Source organism: Saimiri boliviensis, chromosome 1, assembly GCF_048565385.1.
Source record: "Saimiri boliviensis isolate mSaiBol1 chromosome 1, mSaiBol1.pri, whole genome shotgun sequence".
Lineage (NCBI taxonomy): Eukaryota > Metazoa > Chordata > Mammalia > Primates > Cebidae > Saimiri > Saimiri boliviensis.
The window spans coordinates 124690471-124710417 of record NC_133449.1 but is presented as its reverse complement, the minus strand read 5'-3'; the positions used below and the strand labels follow the sequence as shown (position 1 = coordinate 124710417).

Here is a 19947-nt window from a genome sequence, read left to right as displayed (position 1 = left end):
TTAAGTATGTTACATACAATGAAATCACATACATATCTCCAGCTGAAAAAAAGAAATATTGCATATTCATTAGTAGTCTAGCCTAGCTATGTGTCATCTGGTTAACAACTAACTGGTTAGGATGAATAACATCTCAGAAGATTGAATCATTTCGTTGCTCTTAACTATTATATACCAGCCCTAAGAACCGTCCGACTTCTGTAGATTTTCAATAGGATTCCAGATACATTTACTTAAAAAGTCTTTATTCACTAAAGGAGCCTCAGTTGGGTATCTGCTTGGCAACGTTTTGTGGGCAGTTAATTGTGGTTACTACTTTTACATGAAAATAATAGAACAGTGAATCTTTAAAAATACTCTATAATATACGACTTTCAGTGATTCACACCAGTTTGTATCTCAGTGAAGTCTAATAATACTTTGCTTTATGTATGTCTAAGTAAATAATTATACAACAAAACAATGTGACTTCTATTTCATTGTTAAAAGAAAGGCACAGTATGCTATTTCCTGAACCAAGGCCTGAAGTCCCCACTGTGTTCTTTAAAAATAAGTTAATTATTCACAGTATTTCCTTATAAAACTTATACTTTGAGAAAACCAACATTTTTTATATAACTGGTAAATTTATTGTCAACATGTATACTTTAAGCCACCTAAGACATACCTTAAGATATATTTGATGTGTCTTAGAATAAAATGATCATTTGTTATACCTTCAATTGCTATTCGAATTAGAAAGTTTAGAAACTATTCATGTAAAACCAGTCTAAAGAAAGCAGAGTAACTTTTTTAGCTCTTCGCAAAAATAAATAACCTTAAAAGTACAGTCATTCATTGCATAATGGTAGGGCTACATTCTGAGAATTGTGTCTTTAGGTGATTTTTAGCCTACAGCATACCTATCCTATATGATATATATACCTGTGTATATATACCTAGCCTATTTGATATATACATACCTAGCTCCTAGACTACAAACTTGTAGAGCATGTTGCTGTACCGAATACTGTGGACAGTTGTAACACAATGCTAAGTATCTGTGTACCTAACATATTTAAACATAGTAAAGGTATAGTGAAGATACAGTGTTATAATCTTATGGGACATCTTTATGCATCATCACATAACTGTATTTATTGCATTAAAACTCACTTGAGGCTGGGTGCTGTGACTCATGTCTGTGTCCCAGCATCTAGGGAGGCTGAGATGGGCAGATTGCTTGAGCTCAGGAGTTCGCGACTAGCCTGGGCAACGTGGCAAAAACCTGTATCTACAAACAATGCAGAAAAATTACCCAGGCATGGTGGCGCACAGCTGTAGTCCCAGCTACTCAAGAAGCTGAGGCTGGAGGATCACCTGAGCCCTGGAGGTCAAGGCTGTGGTGAGCTGTGATCACGCCATTGCACTCTAGCCTGGGTGACAGAGTGAGACTCTGTCTCAAAAAAAAAGATTAAAAATTGTTTGAAAATCTTGATGTTTGGATTGAATTTCTTTTTGAGATTCAAAAAACTAAGGAAATATAACAAAGGTAATGATAACATTACTCTAAAAGCATTATATAGTCATTATAAAGGCCATTATATAACTTTAATATATGTTCTTTTTCAATATATCCTAAAAAGAGACACAAACATATCAGCGTTTAAAAATCTGACGTCTAGACTTCAGCTTGTCTTCTCCATATATGCAACTAACTTTTCTTATCCTGTACATCAGATATTCATAGTGATGATCTTCATTTATATATTAGTACATAATCCTGATCCATTAAAGGTTAGAACTTTACATACTATATAATTTAAGGCAGGTGAATACAAGAATTTTTCAGGGTGGATATTTTGAAAACATTAATAAACATTAATGGTTAAAAAAAGATATATTCTTGACCAGGCACTATGGCTCATGCCTGTAATCCCAGCACTTTGGGAGGCTGAGGTGGGCGGATCATAAGATCAGGAGAGATCATCCTGGCTAACCTAGTGAAACCCCCTCTCTACTAAGAATACAAAAAATTAGCTGGGCATGGTAACACGCGCCTGTAGTCCTAGCTACTCGGGAGGCTGAGGCAGGAAAATTGCTTGAACCCATGAGGCGGATGTTGCAGTGAGCCAAGTTTGCACCACTGCACTTCAGCCTGGGTGACAGAGCAAGACTCTGTCTCAAAAAAAATAAAAAAATAAAAAATAAATATATATGTATTATTTTGATAAACTTGAATATTAAGCAGTTTTCACCAGTAACCTCTGTGGTGTTAAATGTTCCTATTAAAAATAAAAACATTGCTAGCCTAATAAGATAATAAATTGCATATTGTTTTCATTTGCATCCTATTAGAAATGATTTTCTTAGTCACTCTTCTGTGAGTTGTCTAGTAATTTTTTTTGCCCATTAACCTTGGTTTTATGGTTTTTCTTATCAGTCTACATGAATGTTTTATATATATACATATATATTTTTTATCAGAAAAAAATTTATTGGAAATCTCTTGAATATATTTTGAAGTGTAGCTCAGTATTTCCAAACAAAGTAGTTTGGAGAGGTTGGAGGAGAATATTTTATATGTTAAGCGTATAAAATCTCTCTGATATTTTCCTTGTTTGTCTTTAAATTTTGCTTTTCCTATATTTTCATTAGCAGAACTTAAAATCTTTACACACTCAGATCTACCAGTGTTTTCCTATTTAATTTGTGCTGTGGAATTTACCACAGCATAATTTTAGAAATTAAAAATCTTTTAATTTTAGAAAGTCCATCCTTGTTCATCAGTTGAGTAAAATGCGTGCATGTGTGTGCACACACACACTTGGAATTTTTTGGTATAATATGAGGTTAAGGATCTGCATTTTCTGTTTCTCTAAGTAGCTCATTTCATAATACATGTGTTACTAATATGTGTCACCACAGCTGAGAATCAGCTAGGCTGTGAAGTACATAATTTTACCCTGTAAATATCTGCTGAGACTCTTTTAGTATGTCCTATGTAATTTTTGTGTCATGATAAAAAAATACTTGCCCTGCTAAATTTTCTTGAAATTGTCATTTCATTAAAGAAACAAAGATTTTTCTTAATATTTTCTTTTTACCCTGGACAATTTTTACTGAGATAAGCCAAGGGTACATTTTATAAACCTTCTGTGCATAAAAAATATAAATATTAATTAATGTAATCCCTATGTTCTTAGGATTTAAAGACAGATATCTCTATTTTGTAAAAATTCTTGATTATCTTGGAGGTGTGGTGCTGTTCTGTAAATGTGGAAAGCCATTGACCTCTTACCCTCATCCTTTTATTTTCATTTTAAATATTCTGTAGTTGGTTGGATATAAGTTCTTTCAGGATTGCCACTCTTCACCAGAAAACCAGTTTCACTGAATGATAAAAATCAATACAGTAGAAAAAAAAAAAAAAGGAAGCCAAAAACTTGACCTTTTAATGACATTTATCACTTTTACCATTATGGAAATTAAAGTAATGAGTATGGCAATTAGTGTTTCTGTATTTGCTAACCCACTAATTTATTCTTTTGCTTAGTAAGTCTATAGACTGTGTGCTAGGTACTGGCTGCTGTACTAGGTACTGGGGTATCACCTTGTTTAAGAAGCATACAGTCTATGAGGTTATAGATGAGCACATGGCATAAGTGGAAACATCAAGCTAGATAGAAAAGTGTGAGACAAAGAGAGACATATGAAGGAAATACAAAGAAATAAGCTTTTGAAAGACTTGGTTAACTATTCAGTTCTTATCGACTTTAATAGATTAGCATTTATGCTTTACAAGGATATAAGGTTTCTTAATTTATCTGTCACCATTTATAAACAATAAAATACTGTAATAAAGATAGAATTTAATTTCTATATCATGACAAAAAACTTGTTGGTTTTAGAAATTTTTTCACATCTCAGTGATCATACAAAATGAGATAGGGAAATAATTTGCTGCCTATTTAGAATATCAGTGTACTAATCAACCCTGTATCATGAGCTAAACTGAAATTAATACAGTAAAGTTATATGTTGATAACTGCTTTTATTGGTTTGATTTAAACTTTGGAGAAGTATATATTTTTTTCAGAGAGAAAGGAGAACATTGGTAACATGCAACCTGATTTAGATAGGAAAAATGTAACATGTCTAGATAGTCTTTTATTTCTTCCTCCTCCTGGTGTTGTTTCACCGATGTTGTATAGAATGTCAGGGTTCTTAAAGGGCGGGATTAGTATGTGTTTAAGAGCCTTGACTCTGGAAGCTGACTGTGTCTCGGCTTTGCTGTACACTAACCACGAGAAAGTTGCTTAAACACTCAGGTGTCTCTGGTTCATCATCTGTAAAATGTTAAAATTGTTGTGAGGATTAATGAATGAATATATGTGAAATACTTAATGCCTGGAGCTTAATAACTGTGTAGGTATTGCTGCTGCTGCTGCAGAGGCTGCAGTGGCTCTGGCAGACTCTGCTACTGCTCTTCTTCCCCCTTTTTCTTGTTATTCTACTATTGATACCACTTTAGTTATTATTGAAAAGATCTTCCAAGAGTTACTAAAATCCTTTGGTGACTTGGTCTCAAGTAACATTGCATATGTGCCTGGAAAGTACCCCGGAATAGAAATCTAATGTAGAAATATTCCTAAAGCTGCAAAGAAATTTATAACCATTGATTCCCTGCTCTGTCATATTTACTACCTAAAAGCAATATATAAAATGCTATGGAAAATGAACTGTAACTTTTTTGGTAAATATTATATACAGGTACATTTATACAAAACTTAGCATAGTATTGTTTTTGAGTGATCATTTTAGAGCTGAAGATCAAGAATGAAATGTATAGCTTACATGCAGTAAAAATGAAGAAGTGCACAAACTCACTTTAGAAGTTGGATTTTGTGGTCGGGCACAGTGGCTCATACCTGTAATCCCAGCATTTGGGGAGGCTGAGTTGGGTGGATCATGAGGTCAGGAGTTTGAGACCAGTGTGGCCAATATGGTGAAACTCCATCCCTACTTAAAAAAAAAATAAAATAAATAAAATAATAGAAAAATTTGCTGGATGTGGTGGCCTATGCCTGTAAGTCCCAGCTACTTGGGAGGCTGAGGCAGAAGAATTGCTTGAGCTCAGGAGGTGAAGATTGCAGTGAGCCAAGATTGCGCCACTGCACTCCAGCCTGGGTGACAGAGCGAGACTCCATCTCACACACACACACAAAAGAGGTTTAATTTTGTTGTTGTTGTTATTGTTCAACTAATTTGCACATGTGTGAGGTTAACTAAGATAACTTTATAGATACAGGCTTGCTGGGTTGGAAAATATGCTCACTGTAAATTTATGTAGACAACTGATAACTCGCACTCCAAGGAGGTTTTGCAGAATTGCATTTCAGGGGCTTTTCCCACCACCGCCACCTCTCCCCAGCATATTGTCTTCCAGGCCCATGGAGAAAACCTGCTGTAGTGAGTGGGCCTCCAGTGATGATGGGTATCCCTCAAGTGAGTTACAGCAGAAGACAGCAGAAAACTACAGACTTAGTGCCTTCCTCCCCACAGCCTGTCACTCTAAATTTTCTTCTTTCTTATATCCTTGGATTTTATTAAAAGTTGTCATAACGAACTACCACGTTAAATGGGCTTCCATGTTAACAGTGTAACAGCAGTTGAGGACGTTGCCCTCATGTTGGTCGGTGCCCCATAACAAAACGCCCCTTCTCAGAAATCTCTTTTAGAATTTTGTATCAGGAAACACTGTTTCTTCTTAACAAACTAATTTCCTTCCTATTTTTTATTTTTATTTTTTATTTTTCTGAAAGAAATCTAACTGATTTCTTTCCTATTATTTTTAGAAGTGCTTTATTGGGATATGATTTACATATCATACATTTCTCCTATTTAAAGTTCACAATTCATTGATTTTTAGTGTATTTATAGAGTTGTGCAACCATCACTGCAATCAGTTTTACAATGTTTTCATCATCTCCCTGCCAAAAAACCTCATGCTCAAGAGCAGTCACTCCTCATTTTCCTCTCATTAATTCACCCTTTCCTCCAGGACTAGGCAATGATAAGTAAGTCTACTCTCTAATTCTATAGATTTGCCTATTTGGGACATTTCATATAAGTCAATACTGATAATGTGGATTTTCATGTCTGGCTTCTTTCACTTAGCCTAATATTTTCAAGGTTTATCCATGTTGTAACATGTTTCAGCAATTTGTTCCTTTTTATGGCAGAACAATATTCCATTATATATATACATTACACTTTATTTACCCATTCATCAGGAGATGAGCATTTGAGTTGTTTCCACTTCTTAGCTATTGTAAGTAATGCTGCTATAAACTTTATGTCAAATTATTGTTTCATTTCTCTTGGATGTATACCTAGGCATGTAATTACTGGGTCTATGCTAACTGTTACATTTAACAGTTTGAGCAACTTCCACACTGTTTTCCAAAGCTACTATATCATTTTGCTTTCCCATCAACACTATTTGAGGGTTTCTATTTCTCTACATCTTTGCCAACATTTGTTCTTACCTATTTTCTTTTTTTAATTGTAGCCTTCATTATAGATATGAAGTGATATTTCATTGTGGTTTTAATTAGCATTTCTCAAATGACTAATGTTGTGAGCATTTTTTCGTGTGCTTATTGGTAATTTGTATATCTTCTTTGGAGAAATGCCTAGTTAGACACTGTGGCTATTTTTTAATTGTTTTTGTTTTCTTTTTATTATTGCATTGTTATGAGTTCTTTATATCTTCTAGATTTAAATCCCTTATAAGATACCTGATTTGTGAATGTTTTCTCACATTCTGTGGGCTCTTATTTCACTTTCTTGATAGGTCTTTTGCCGCACAAAAAAGTTATCATTTTGATGAAATTCAATTTATCTCTTTACTTCTTTTGTTACTTTTGCTGTCATAGTTTTGTCTAAATCAAAGTCACAAAAACTTACTCCTATATTTTCTTCTAACAGTTTTAACTCTTACATTTAACTCTGATTTGTTTTGAGTTGTTATTTATATATGGTGTGAGGAAAAGTTCCAGCTTCATTCTTTTGCATTTGAATATCCAATTGTCTCAGCACTATTTGTCAATAAAAAACTTTTTTTATCTGGGCATGATGGCTCATGCCTGTAATCCCAACGCTTCAGAGGCCAAGGCTGGTGGCTCCCTTGAGGCCAAGAGTTTGAGACCAGCCTGGCCAACATGATGAGACCCTGTCTCCACAAAAAAATTAGCCAGGCATGGTGGTACATGCCTGTAATCCCAGTTCTTCGGGAGACTGAGGCACCAGAATCATTTGAACCTCAGAGGTGAAAGATACAGTAAGCCAAGATTGTGCCACTGCACTCCAGCCTGGGCAGCAGAGCAAAACTCTGTCTCAACAAAACAAAGAAAAACGCTTTCTCTCCCTGTTGAATTGTTTGGCACCCTCTTGTCAAGAATCAGTTGACCATATATGCAAGAGTTTATTTCTGTAATCTCTATGATATTTCTGTGTCTATCCTTATGCTAATACCACACTGTTAATTACTGTAGCTTTTTCCTTTCCAATCTGATACTTTTTATTTACTTTTTCTTTCTCAATTTCCCTGGATAGAACCTACACTTCAATGTTAAATAGAAGTGGTGAGAGTGGACATCCTTGTCTTATTCCTAATCTTTGGGTGAAAAGCATTCAGTCTTTTACCATTGAGTGTGATATTAGCTGTAGCTTTTTCACAGATGCCCTTTATTAGGTTGAATACATTTTCTTCTGTTCCTACTTTGTTGAATGCTTTTTTATTCAAGGATGTTGGATTTTTGTCAGATGCTTTTTCTCAGTCTGTTTAAGTGATCATATAGAGTTTTGTCCTTTATTTTGTTGATATGGTCTATCAGTAATTGATTTTGGGGATGTTAAGCCATCCTTGCATTTGTGGGGTTGATTCTACTTGGTGATGGTGTGCAGTCCCTTCTTTATGTTACTGGATTTAGTTTGCTAGTATTTTGTTGAGGTTTTTTGTGTCTATATTCATAACATTTTGGTTTGTAATTTTCTTGCAATACTTTGATTTTGATATTAGAATAATACTGACCTATTAGAATTAGTTGGGAGGTGTCCTTTTTTTTTGTTTTTTCTTTTGGTTGTTGTTTGTTTTTGGTACAGTTTGTGAAACATTGGCTTTAATTTTTCTTTAATTGCTTGGTAGAATTCACCGGTGACACCATCTAGTCCTGAGCTGCTCTCTCTCTCTCTCTCTCTCTCTCTGTGTGTGTGTGTGTGTGTGTAAAGTTTCAATTACTTTATGTATTTTTTACAAATCTGTTTAGATTTTCCATTCCATCCTAATTCAGTTTTTGTAGTTTGTGTTTTCCTGGAATCATTTGTCCATTTCATCTAGGTTATCAAATTTGTTGACATATATTCATTGATATTATTCTCTTATAATCCTTTAGGCCTGTAATAATGTTTCTTTCTTGCATTCTTGACTTAGTAATTTGAGTCTTCTTTTTTTGTTAGTGAATCTAGCTAAAGGTTTGCAAGTTTTATTGAGCTTTTTGATAAACTACTTTTGGTGTCCTTGATTCTGCATTATTTTTCTATGCTTTGTTTCATTAATTTCCACTCTAATCTTTATTATTTCCTTCCTTCTGCTTCCTTTTGATGTAGTTTGCTGTTTTTCATCCACTGTCTTAAGGTGGAAAAATGGGTTATTGAATTGAGATTTTTTTCTTCTGTTTAATATAGGCATTTATAGCTATAATTTTTTCTATGAACATTCTTTTACCCACATCCCATTAATTTTAGCATTTGTCTTTATTTTCATTCATCTCATCAGAAAATATATTAAAATATATTTTCTCATTTCCCTTTTGATTTATTATTTGACCCATTAGTTATTTAATAGTATGTTTTCATTTCCACATGTGTGAATTTATAAAATTTCTTTCTGTTACCGATTCCTAATTTCATTATCTTGTGGTCAGTGAATATACTTTTTACGATTTCAGTCCTTTTCTAAATATTGAGACTCATTTTAGAGCCTAGTATGTGGTATATCCTGGTGGAGGTTGTTTCATGTACACTGAGAAAAGTGTATATTCTACTCTTGTTGAGAGGAGTATTTTCTAAATGTCTAGTTGGTTTCTAGTGTTATGCAAACGCATTTTCAATAATGTCATTCCCCTTCTTTTTTTCAGCTGATGAACTAATCAGTCCTAAAGACATTGATCCTGTCCAGCGCTATGTCCCACTACAGAATCAACGTAACGTGAGCATGAGGTTTTCCAATCAGGTAAAGAGATACTGTATTTCTTAAGTAGGACTCGTCCAAAGTCCAAAGACATTTAAGCTTAATTGAAGAGGATATTCATGTTCTGAATATGTTTTGGTTGTTCCTTCTGAAGGAAAGCCTTCTCCTTCTGGTTAGTTAAGATTTACTTGTGATAAAGGATTATTTGTTAATGAGGAAGTAAGTTTCAGGTGGGTCCACCAAAGTGCCTTCCAGGTAAACATTTCCACCTTCAGAATGTTGAGTTTAAGGTGTCAATTGTCTTTGAGAAGAAGCGGTGGATTTGCATAGCAGGAGGAGTGAGATTCCCCGAAAGGCCTTGTGCTTGATGTCTCTCCTGCTCTGTGGCTCCTTCACAAGGCTGCATGACTGACACAGTTGTTACAGCAACAGTGACTTGGTGACATGTTGGAGAAGGAACAGTTTTAAAATTTTTACATTTAGTAGCTGTGGATTCAGACGGTGTTGTATCAACAAAATAAGTGTTTGTAGGATCAGCAGGATTGATATTGACTTGAGCAAACCCTCAAGTATTAAATGACACCAGTAATGAGGACTGTTAAAATGAGAATGTTGTGGATTGTGGAAACTGCCTGAGGAGAAAGAGAATGAACCTGTGTGTGTGCCTGGGATTCTAAACAGTTAACATGCATTTAATAAGAATGGCATCAGTGCTTACAGAAGATAGGCTTACAATTGGAAATTCTCCTTATATTAAAAAAATGCAAATACATATTACACACACACACACACACACACACACACACACACAGCAGTAGGTGCTTGTTTCAATAAGAAAGGGAGAGCCAGTGGCCCCATTAGGTTCTATTACACTGTTTCTCTGACTCTTTTGCTGGTCTTCAACAAAACATGTAATGACTCTGAGTTGTTTATGGATGAGAAGCTATTTGAGAGACTTATAAATAAATGCTGTGGTTTTGTCAAGAACATAAAATTCCTGTGTTAATATATGGTGGGAATTTCTCACTGGCCTGGTAGCTCCTTATGTAAGGGGTGATTTGGCCTTTATCTTACCGGTTGTATTGGTACAACTGGCAAAATTGTTCTCAGCATTTGGTGACGTGTTGGGGAAGGAATAGTTTTTAAGTTTTTGCATTTTGTAGCTATTTATTCAGACTGTGTTGTGTCAACAAGTGTTTGTAGGTGCAGTGCAGGTGTACAGTCTATACCAATTTGAAATACGCCATTTTACTTGAAGACATAGCAAAATAGGGAATTCATCCAACTCATATTACCAGTGCTGTGACTGAGCCATTTTGAGACTAATGTGTATCACTAAAATAGTATTTCACATGTCTGACCCACTTCTCTGGAGTGATGAAACCTCAAAGCCTTTTCTTAAGATAATAAAGTAATAGATCACAGATTTGAGGTGTGAGGACAGGAGCCAGAGAACATCAAAGCATTTCATAGGCATATGGCTAACAGAATCATCAGTTTAAACAGTTGTTTCATGCTTGACACATATAATGATGGCTGTGGGTTATGTGTAAATTTTGGTGTACTGTATACCACCTGCAACTCCTTCTCTCCTGCTCAGGAAAGCTTATCAGGATATGAGTGACAGAGAGTGAATTTTAAAGAGGATTCACTCTACAGGAATTTTTTATATTAAAATTACTTTGTATTGCTGCTACTGAATTATCTGTCATGCCTCCCAATTGGCGAAATGCTTCTCTCCTATAGCCATTGGTAGATTACCTCTGTGCAGTGTTGTATAGTTTCTGAGCAGGAGGTGATGGGGAGATTCACAGCATAAAACTACTGGAATGGATATGTCCCCACGCAGTTGGCAGCTTGGTTGTGGTGGTATGTAAAGTACTGAAGCTGCCTTGCCACTTTCTCAGCCATTTTAAGCAGTAGGAAAAGCCTGGCATGCCCATGTCTGTTCCCGGGGCTGGGTGACATGGACTGATGAAATAGAGGAGTCAGATATATCCGCAGATGCACAGCCCTCTGTTTGAAATGTTGGTGTCAGTAGCCACTTAGATGATTGACCAGGTCAGATTTTGTAACTAACTGGTCTGTGGGAATTCACTAGGTGCTTTAAACCCTGATACAAGTTAGGAAAGTAAATAGGAAGTGGTTTACTACTACAAGCATTTCTGAAAATGGTAGAAGTGCTTGCCCTCCAAAGAAGGTATGTCAGGGATCCCATGACTACCCTCAGCCACTAGAATTCACTGGAGGATTCACAGAACCCAGAAGCTGTTACACTTACACATAGGGTTGATTATTGTGAAAGGATACAGAATAAAATCAGCAAAGGGAAAAGGCACATGGGGCAAGTCCTGAGGAACCTTGGCACAGGCTTCCAAGTGTCTTCTTCCAGTGGAATCACATGAAATGCACTTAATTACCCTAGCGAGGATGTGTCAACACATGCACAGTGTTGCCAACCAGGGAAGCTTGCTCAAGCTTCTTTGTGTATAGATTTTACTAAAGGTCAGCTATGTAAGCTTGCAGCATCTCAATTGTTTAAGCACCAGCCCCCACCCCCCACCCGCCTCTCCCGATGTCCACCATAAATCACATTGTTACTGCAAACTCTCTGGGCAGACTTGTACAATGTAGCCCAGGGCCTCAGTCATGCAGAACACGCTTATCACCTTGTGAGCCTCTTACTTTTTCTCAAATGTTTTCTGTTTCTTTATTTTTGGCTCTATTTTACAATTAATTACATTTTATTAAAAATTTTGTGTAACTACCACCATAGTCAAGATACTTAATTGTATCATCCCATGTCACCATTAGGCTTCCTTGTGTTCCTCCTTTGTAACCACACTAACTTCCTTCACCCCAGTTCTTAATCCCTTGCAACTACTAATATGCTTTTTATTTTATAATTTTGGCATTTTAAGAATATTATAAAAATTGAACTGTGTCTACGCTTTGGGATTGACTTTTTTCACTCAACGTAATTTCCATGAGATTCATCTAAGTTGTTGCATGTATCAACAGTGTATTAGTCCGTTCTCACACGACTATAAAGAAATACCTAAGACTGGGTAATTTATAAAGAAAAGAGGTTTAATTGGCTCATGGTTCTGCAGGGCTGTACAGGAAGCATAGCAGCTTCCATGCTTCCAGGCTTCTGGGGAAGCCACAGGGAGGTTTTACTCATGGAGAACGGCAAAGGGGGAACAGCCATCTTATATGGCAGGAGCAGGAACAAGAGGGCGAGAGGGAGGAGCTACACAATTTTATTTATTGATTGATTTTTATTATGCTTTTAATTCTGGGATACATGTGTGGAACATGCAGGTTTGTTATGTAGGTATACACATGCCATGGTGGTTTGCTGCATCCATCACCCCGTCATCTACATTAGGTATTTCTCCTAACGCTATCCCTCCCTTTATCCCCCCACCTTCTGCTCTCCCTCCCCTAGACCCCCAGCCCTCCGACAGGCCCTGGTGTGTGATGTTCCCCTCCCTGTGTCCATGCGTTCTCATTGTTCAGCACCCACTTATGAGTGAGAACATGTGGTGTTTGGTTTTCTGTTCTTGTGTCAGTTTGCTGAGAATGATGGTTTCCAGCTTTATCCATGTCTCTGCAAAGAAGATGAACTCATCTTTTTTATAGTATTTGCATAGTATTCCATGGTGTATCTGTGCCACATTTTATTTCTCCAGTCTATCATTGATGGGCATTTGGGTTGGTTCCAAGTCTTTGCTATTGTGAACAGTGCCACAATAAACATACATGTGCATGTGTCTTTATAATAGAATGATTTGTAATCTTTTGGGTATATAGCCAGTAGTGGGATTGCTGGGTCAAATGGTATTTCTAGTTCTAGATCCTTGAGGAATCCCCACATTGTCTTCCATAATGGTTGAACTAATTTACACCTCCCACCAACAGTGTAAAAGCATTCCTATTTTTCTGCATCCTCTCAGCATCTGTTGTCTCTTGATTCTTTTAATGATCACCATTCTAACTGGAGTGAGATGGTATCTCAATGTGGTTTTGATTTGCATTTCTCTAAGGACCAGTGATGAAAGCTTTTCTCATGTTTGTCGGCCGCATAAATGTCTTCTTTTGAGAAGTGTCTATTCATATCCTTTACCCACTTTTTGATGGGGTTGTTTTTTTTTTCTTTTTCTTTTTCTTTTTAATTGCATTTTAGGTTTTGGGATACATGTGAAGAACATGCAAGATTGTTGCATAGGTACACGTGGCAGTGTGATTTGCTGCCTTCCTCCCCTTCACCTATATCTGGCATTTCTCCCCATGCCATCCCCCTGCAACTCCCTACCCCCCACTGTCCCTCCCCTATTTCCCTCCAACAGACCCCAGTGTGTAGTGCTCCCCTCCCCATGTCCATGTGTTCTCATTGTTCAACACTCTCCTATGAGTGAGAACATGTGGTGTTTGATTTTCTGCTCTTGTGTCAGTTTGCTGAGAATGATGGCATCCAGGTTCATCCATGTCCCTACAAAGGACACGAACTCATTTTTTATGGCTGCGTAATATTCCATGGTGTATATGTGCCGCATTTTCCCTGTCCAGTCTATCATCGATGGGCATTTGGGTTGGTTCTAGGTCTTTGCTATTGTAAACTGTGGTGCAATGAACATTCATATGCATGTGTCCTTATAGTAGGATGATTTATAATCCTTTGGATATATACCCAGTAATGGGATTGCTGGGTCAAATGGAATTTCTCTTTCTAGCTCCTTGAGGAATCGCCACACTGTCTTCCACAATGGTTGAAGTAATTTATACTCCCACCAACAGTGTAAAAGTGTTCCTATTTCTTCACATCCTCTCCAGCATCTGTTGTTTCCAGATTTTTTAATGATCACCATTCTAACTGGCGTGAAATGGTATCTCAATGTAGTTTTGATTTGCATTTCTCTAATGACCAGTGATGATGAGCATTTTTTCATGTTTGTTTGGCCTCATGTATGTCTTTTGTAAGTGTCTGTTCATATCCTTCGCCCACTTTTGAATGGGTTTGTTTGTTTTTTTCTTGTAAATCTGTTTTAGTTCTTTGTAAATTCTGGATATCAGCCGTTTGTCAGATGGGTAAACTGCAAAATTTTTTTCCCATTCTGTTGGTTGCCGATTCACTCTAATGACTGTTTCTTTTGCGGTGCAGAAGCTCTGGAGTTTGATTAGGTCCCATTTGTCTATTTTGGCTTTTGTTGCCAATGCTTTTGGTGTTTTGGTCATGAAGTCCTTGCCTACACCTATGTCCTGAATGGTTTTGCCTAGATTTTCTTCTAGGGATTTTATGGTGTTAGGTCTTATGTTTAAGTCTTTAATCCATCTGGAGTTCATTTTAGTGTAAGGTGTCAGGAAGGGGTCCAGTTTCTGCTTTCTGCACATGGCTAGCCAGTTTTCCCAACACCGTTTATTAAACAGGGAATCCTTTCCCCATTGCTTGTTTTTGTCAGGTTTGTCAAAGATCAGATGGTTGTAGATATGTGGCGTTGCCACCGAGGCCTCTGTCCTGTTCCATTGGTCTATATCTCTGTTTTGGTCCCAGTCCCATGCTGTTTTGATTACTGTAGCCTTGTAGTATAGTTTGAAGTCAGTTAGCTTGATGCCTCCAGCTTTGTTCTTTTTGCTTAGAATTGACCTGGCTATGTGGGCTCTCTTTTGGTTCCATATGAAGTTTAAAGTGGTTTTTTTCCAGTTATGTGAAGAGGGTCATAGGTAGTTTGATGGGGATAGCACTGAATCTATAAATTAGTTTGGGCAGTATGTCCATTTTCACAATATTGATTCTTCCTAACCATGAGCATGGAATGTTTCTCCATCTGTTTATATTCTGTCTTATTTCGTTGAGCAGTGGTTTGTAGTTCTCCTTGAAGAGGTCCTTTACATACTTTGTTAGTTGCATACCTAGGTATTTTATTCTCTTTGTAGCAATTGTGAATGGCAGTTCATTCTTGATTTGGCTCTCTTTAAGTCTGTTATTGGTGTATAGGAATGCTTATGATTTTTGCACATTGATTTTGTATCCTGAGACTTTGCTGAAGTTGCTTATCAGTTTCAGGAGACTTTGGGCTGAGACGATGAGGTCTTGTAGATATACAATCATGTCATCTACAAATAGAGACAATTTGACTTCCTCCTTTGCTATTTGAATACCCTTTATTTCTTTTTCTTGCCTGATTGCTCTGGCTAGAACTTCCAGTACTATATTTGTTTAAGTTATTTGTAGATTCTGGATAGCCCTTTGTCAGATGAGTAGATTGCAAAAATTTGTTCCCATTCTGTTGGTTGCCAGTTTAATCTAATGACAGTTTCTTTTGCTGTGCAGAAGCTTTTTAGTTTAATTCAATCCCATTTGTCTATTTTTACTTTTGTTGCCATTACTTTTGGTGTTTTTAGTCATGAAGTCCTTGCGCATACCTATGTCCTGAATGGTATTGGCTAGGTTTTCTTCTAGGGTTTTTATGGTGTTAGGTTTTACATTTAAATCGTTAATCCATCTTGAGTTAATTTTTGTATAAGGTTTGTATAAGGAAGGGATCCAGTTTCAGTTTTCTGCATATAGCTAGCCAGTTTTCCCAACACCATTTATTAAATAGGGAATCCTTTCCTGATTGCTTGTTTTTGTCAGGTTTGTTAAAGATCAGATGGTTGCAGGTGAGTGGCATTATTTCTGAGGCCTCTGTTCTGTTACCTAGGTCTACATCTCTGTTTTGGTACCAGTACCATGCTGTTTTGATTACTGTAGACTTAGTATAGTTTGAAGGCAGGTAGCGTGATGCATCCTACTTTGTTTTTGCTTAGAATTGTCTTGGCTATGCGGGCTCTTTTTTGGTTTCATATGAAATTTAAGGTGGCTTTTTCCAATTCTGTGAAGAAAGTCAGTGGTAGCTTGATAGGGATAGCATTGAATCGATAAATTGCTTTGGGCAGTATGGTCATTTTCATGATATTGATTCTTGCTAACCATGAGCATGGAATGTTTTTCCATCTGTTTGTGTCCTCTTTTGTTTCCTTGAGCAATGGTTTGTAGTTCTCTTTGAAGAGGTCATTCATATTGCTTGTTAGTTGTATTCCTAGGTCTTTTATATTTTTGTAGCAATTGTGAATGGGAATTCACTCATGATTTGGCTCTCTCTTTGCCTGTTACTGCTGTATAGGAATGCTTGTGATTTCTGCACATTGATTTTGTATGCTGAGATGTTGCTGAAATTGTTTATCAGCTTAAGGAGATTTTGGGCTGAGACGATGGAGTCTTCTAAATATACCATCATGTCATCTGCAAATATAAATGATTTGACTTCCTCTTTTCCTAATTGAATACCCTTTATTTCTTTTTCTTGCCTGTTCGCCCTGGCCAGACTTCCAATACTATGTTGAATAGGAGTAGTGAGAGAGGCCATCCTTGTCTTGTGCCAGTTTTCAAAGAGAATGCTTCCAGTTTTTGCCCATTCAGTATGATATTGGATGTGGGTCTGTCATAATAGCTCTTATGATTTTGAGATGCGTTCCATTGATACCTAGTTCATTGAGAGTTTTTAGCATAAAGTGTTGTTGAATTTTGCTGAAGGCCTTCTCTGTATCTATAGAGATAATTATGTGGTTTTTGTCTTGGTTTCTGTTTATATGATCAATTACCTTTATAGATTTGTGTATGTTGAACCAGCCTTGCATCCCAGGGATGAAGCCAACTTGATCGTGGTGGATAAGCTTTTTGATGTGCTATTGCAGTCAGTTTGCCAGTATTTTATTGAGGATTTACACATTGATGTTTATCAGGGATATTGGCCTGAAATTTCTTTTAAGTTGTGTTTCTGCTAGATTTTGGTATCAAATGATATTGGTCTCATAAAATGAGTTAGAGAGGATTCCCTCTTTTTGTATTGTTTGGAATACTTTCAGAAGGAATGATTCCAGCTCCTCTTTGTACCTCTGGTAGAATTCAGCTATCAACCCATCTGGTCCTGTACTTTTTTAGATTGGTATACTATTAATTGCTGCCTCAATTTCAGACCTTGTTATTGATCTATTCAGGGATTCAACTTCTTCCTGGTTTAGTCTTGGGAGGATATAAATGTCCAGGAATTTATTCATTTCTTCTAGATTTACTGATTTATTTCCATAGAGGTGTTTGTAGTATTCTCTGATGGTAGTTTGTATTTCTGTGGCATCAGTGGTGATGTCCCCTTTATCATTTTTTTATTGCCTCTATTTGATTCTTTTCTCTTTTCTTTTTTATTTCTCTGGCTAGTGATCTATCTATTTTTTTTATCTTTTCATAAAGCTAGTTCCTGGATTCATTGGCATTTTTTTGAAAGTTTTTTTTGTGTGTGTGTCTTTATCTCCTTCGGTTCTGCTCTGATCTTAGTTATTTCTTGTCTTCTTCTAGATGTTGAATTTGTTTGATCTTGCTCCTCTAGTTCTTTCAATTGTGACATTAAGGTATCAATTTCAGATCTTTCTTCATTTCTCTTGTGGGCATTTAGTGCTATAAATTTCCCTCTACAACACTGCTTTAAATGTGTCCCAGAGATTCTGGTACATTGTGTCTTTGTTCTCATTGATTTCAAAGAACATCTTTATTTCTGCTTTTATTTCATTATTTATCCAGTAGTCATTCAGAAGCAGGTTATCCATTTTCCATATAGTTGTGTGGTTTTGAGTGAGTTTCTTAATCCTGAGCTCTAATGTAATTGCACCGTGGTCTGAGAGACTGTTTATGATTTCCATTCCTGTGCATTTGCTGAGGAGTGTTTTACTTCCAATTATGTGGTCAATTTTAGAATAAGTGTGATGTGGTACTGAGAAGAATGTATATTCTGTGGATTTGGGGTGGAGAGTTCTGTAAATGTCTGTTAGGTTTGCTTGGTCCAGATCTGAATTCAAGTCCTGGATATCCTTGTTAATTTTCTGTTTCATTGATCTGTCTAATATTGACAGTGGGATGTTAAAGTCTCTCACGATTACTGTGTAGGAGTCTCACTATTACTGTGTAGGAGTCAAAGAGTTGTAGGTCATTAAGAACTTGCCTTATGAATCTGGGTGCTCCTGTATATATATTTAGGATACTTAGCTCTTCTTGTTGCATTGATCCCTTTACCATTATATAATACCCTTCTTTGTCTCTTTTGACCTTTGATGGTTTAAAGTCTGTTTTATCAGGCACTAGGATTGCAACCCCTGCTTTTTTTTTGCTCTTCATTTGCTTGGTAAATCTTCCTCCATCCCTTTATTTTGAGCATATGTGTGTCTTTGCAGGTGAGATGGGTCTCCTGAATATAGTACACAAATGGGTCTTGACTCTTTATCCAATTTGCCAGTCTCTGTCTTTTGATTTGGCATTTAGTCCATTTACATTTAAGATTAATATTAGTATGTGTGAATTTGATCCTGCCATTTTGATGCTAGCTGGTTGTTTTGCCCATTAGTTGCAGTTTCTTCATAGTGTTGGTAGTCTTTACAACACTTGTAAACAAACAGATCTCATGAGAACTCACTCATTTCGGAGTACCCTGGGGGGATGCTGCTAAACCATTCATGAGAACTCCACCCCCATGATCCAGTCACATCCCAGCAGTCCCTACCTTCAACACTGGAGATTACAACTGGACATGAAATTTGGGTGGGAACACAGAGCTAAACCATATTACATAGTCTGTTTCTTTTTATTGCTGAGTTGTACACCATGGTATGGCTGTATCTTAGGTTGCTTAACTATTCACACATTGAAGAACATTAGCAGTGGTATCATTTTGCCATTTAAGTGAGTTATAGAAATTTTACTTCTTCCGTTAGTTTCTCTTACCTTCTTCATTTTTTTTTTTTTTTTTTTTTGAGATGGAGTTTCGCTCGTTACCCAGGCTGGAGTGCAATGGCGTGATCTTGGCTCACCACAACCTCCGCCTCCTGGGTTCAGGCAATTCTCCTGCCTCAGCCTCCCTAGTAGCTGGGACTACAGGCATGCGCCACCATGCCCAGCTAATTTTTGTATTTTTAGTAGAGACAGGGTTTCACCATGTTGACCAGAATGGTCTCGATCTCTTGACCTCGTGATCCACCCACCTCGGCCTCCCGAAGTGCTGGGATTACAGGTGTGAGCCACCGCACCCAGCTACCTTCTTCATTTCTTAGGCATAATTTTAAAAAATATTCCCTCTGCCTTTATTGAGCAGCACATCAGATTGTGTGAAAATGTTTACTTCAACCATAAACTTTGATTAAAGAAGTTCATGAGATGAAGGATAGTCTATTGTGCTGACCTCAGTTTTTACCATTCCATTGTTCTTTCCTTTCTGAGTATCCCAGCCTTCTTCTGTTATTATTTTCTTTCTGTTTGGAGAGCTTCCTTTAGACATTATTTATGGGTAGGTCTGCTAGCAACAAATTTCTTAGTTTTCCTTTGAGAACATCTTTATTTCACCTTCATTCCTGAAGCGTAGTTACATTGGATATAGGATTCCTAGTTAACAATTGTTTTACTTCAGCACTAAGAAATACTGTGCCACTTCCTCTGGCTTCCATAGTTTCAAATGAAAAATTCCCTGTTGGTTCAAATTTGTGTTCCTCTGTAGGGAATGCCCCATTTCTTCTTGTCCTAAGTCTCTTTATGTCACTAGGTAGAAGACCAGAAGATACCAGGCTCAGTTGACATGGGAGGATCAGCCTAATTTCTGTTGCCCCTGGTGTGAGCAGGGGTTCAGTAGACT

General features: G+C 36.9%; 1 protein-coding gene across 7 annotated transcripts in view; it reads left to right on the top strand.

The window, feature by feature from the left end:
* PHKB (phosphorylase kinase regulatory subunit beta) overlaps positions 1-19947 on the top strand; it is a 240968-nt gene that overhangs the window by 145219 nt on the left and 75802 nt on the right. For all 7 annotated transcript variants that reach the window (XM_010347818.3, XM_003937248.4, XM_010347819.3 and 4 more), the window contains one exon: positions 9183-9277. In XM_010347818.3, coding sequence (XP_010346120.1) covers positions 9183-9277 — 95 coding nt within the window. The remainder of the gene's footprint in view (positions 1-9182; positions 9278-19947) is intronic.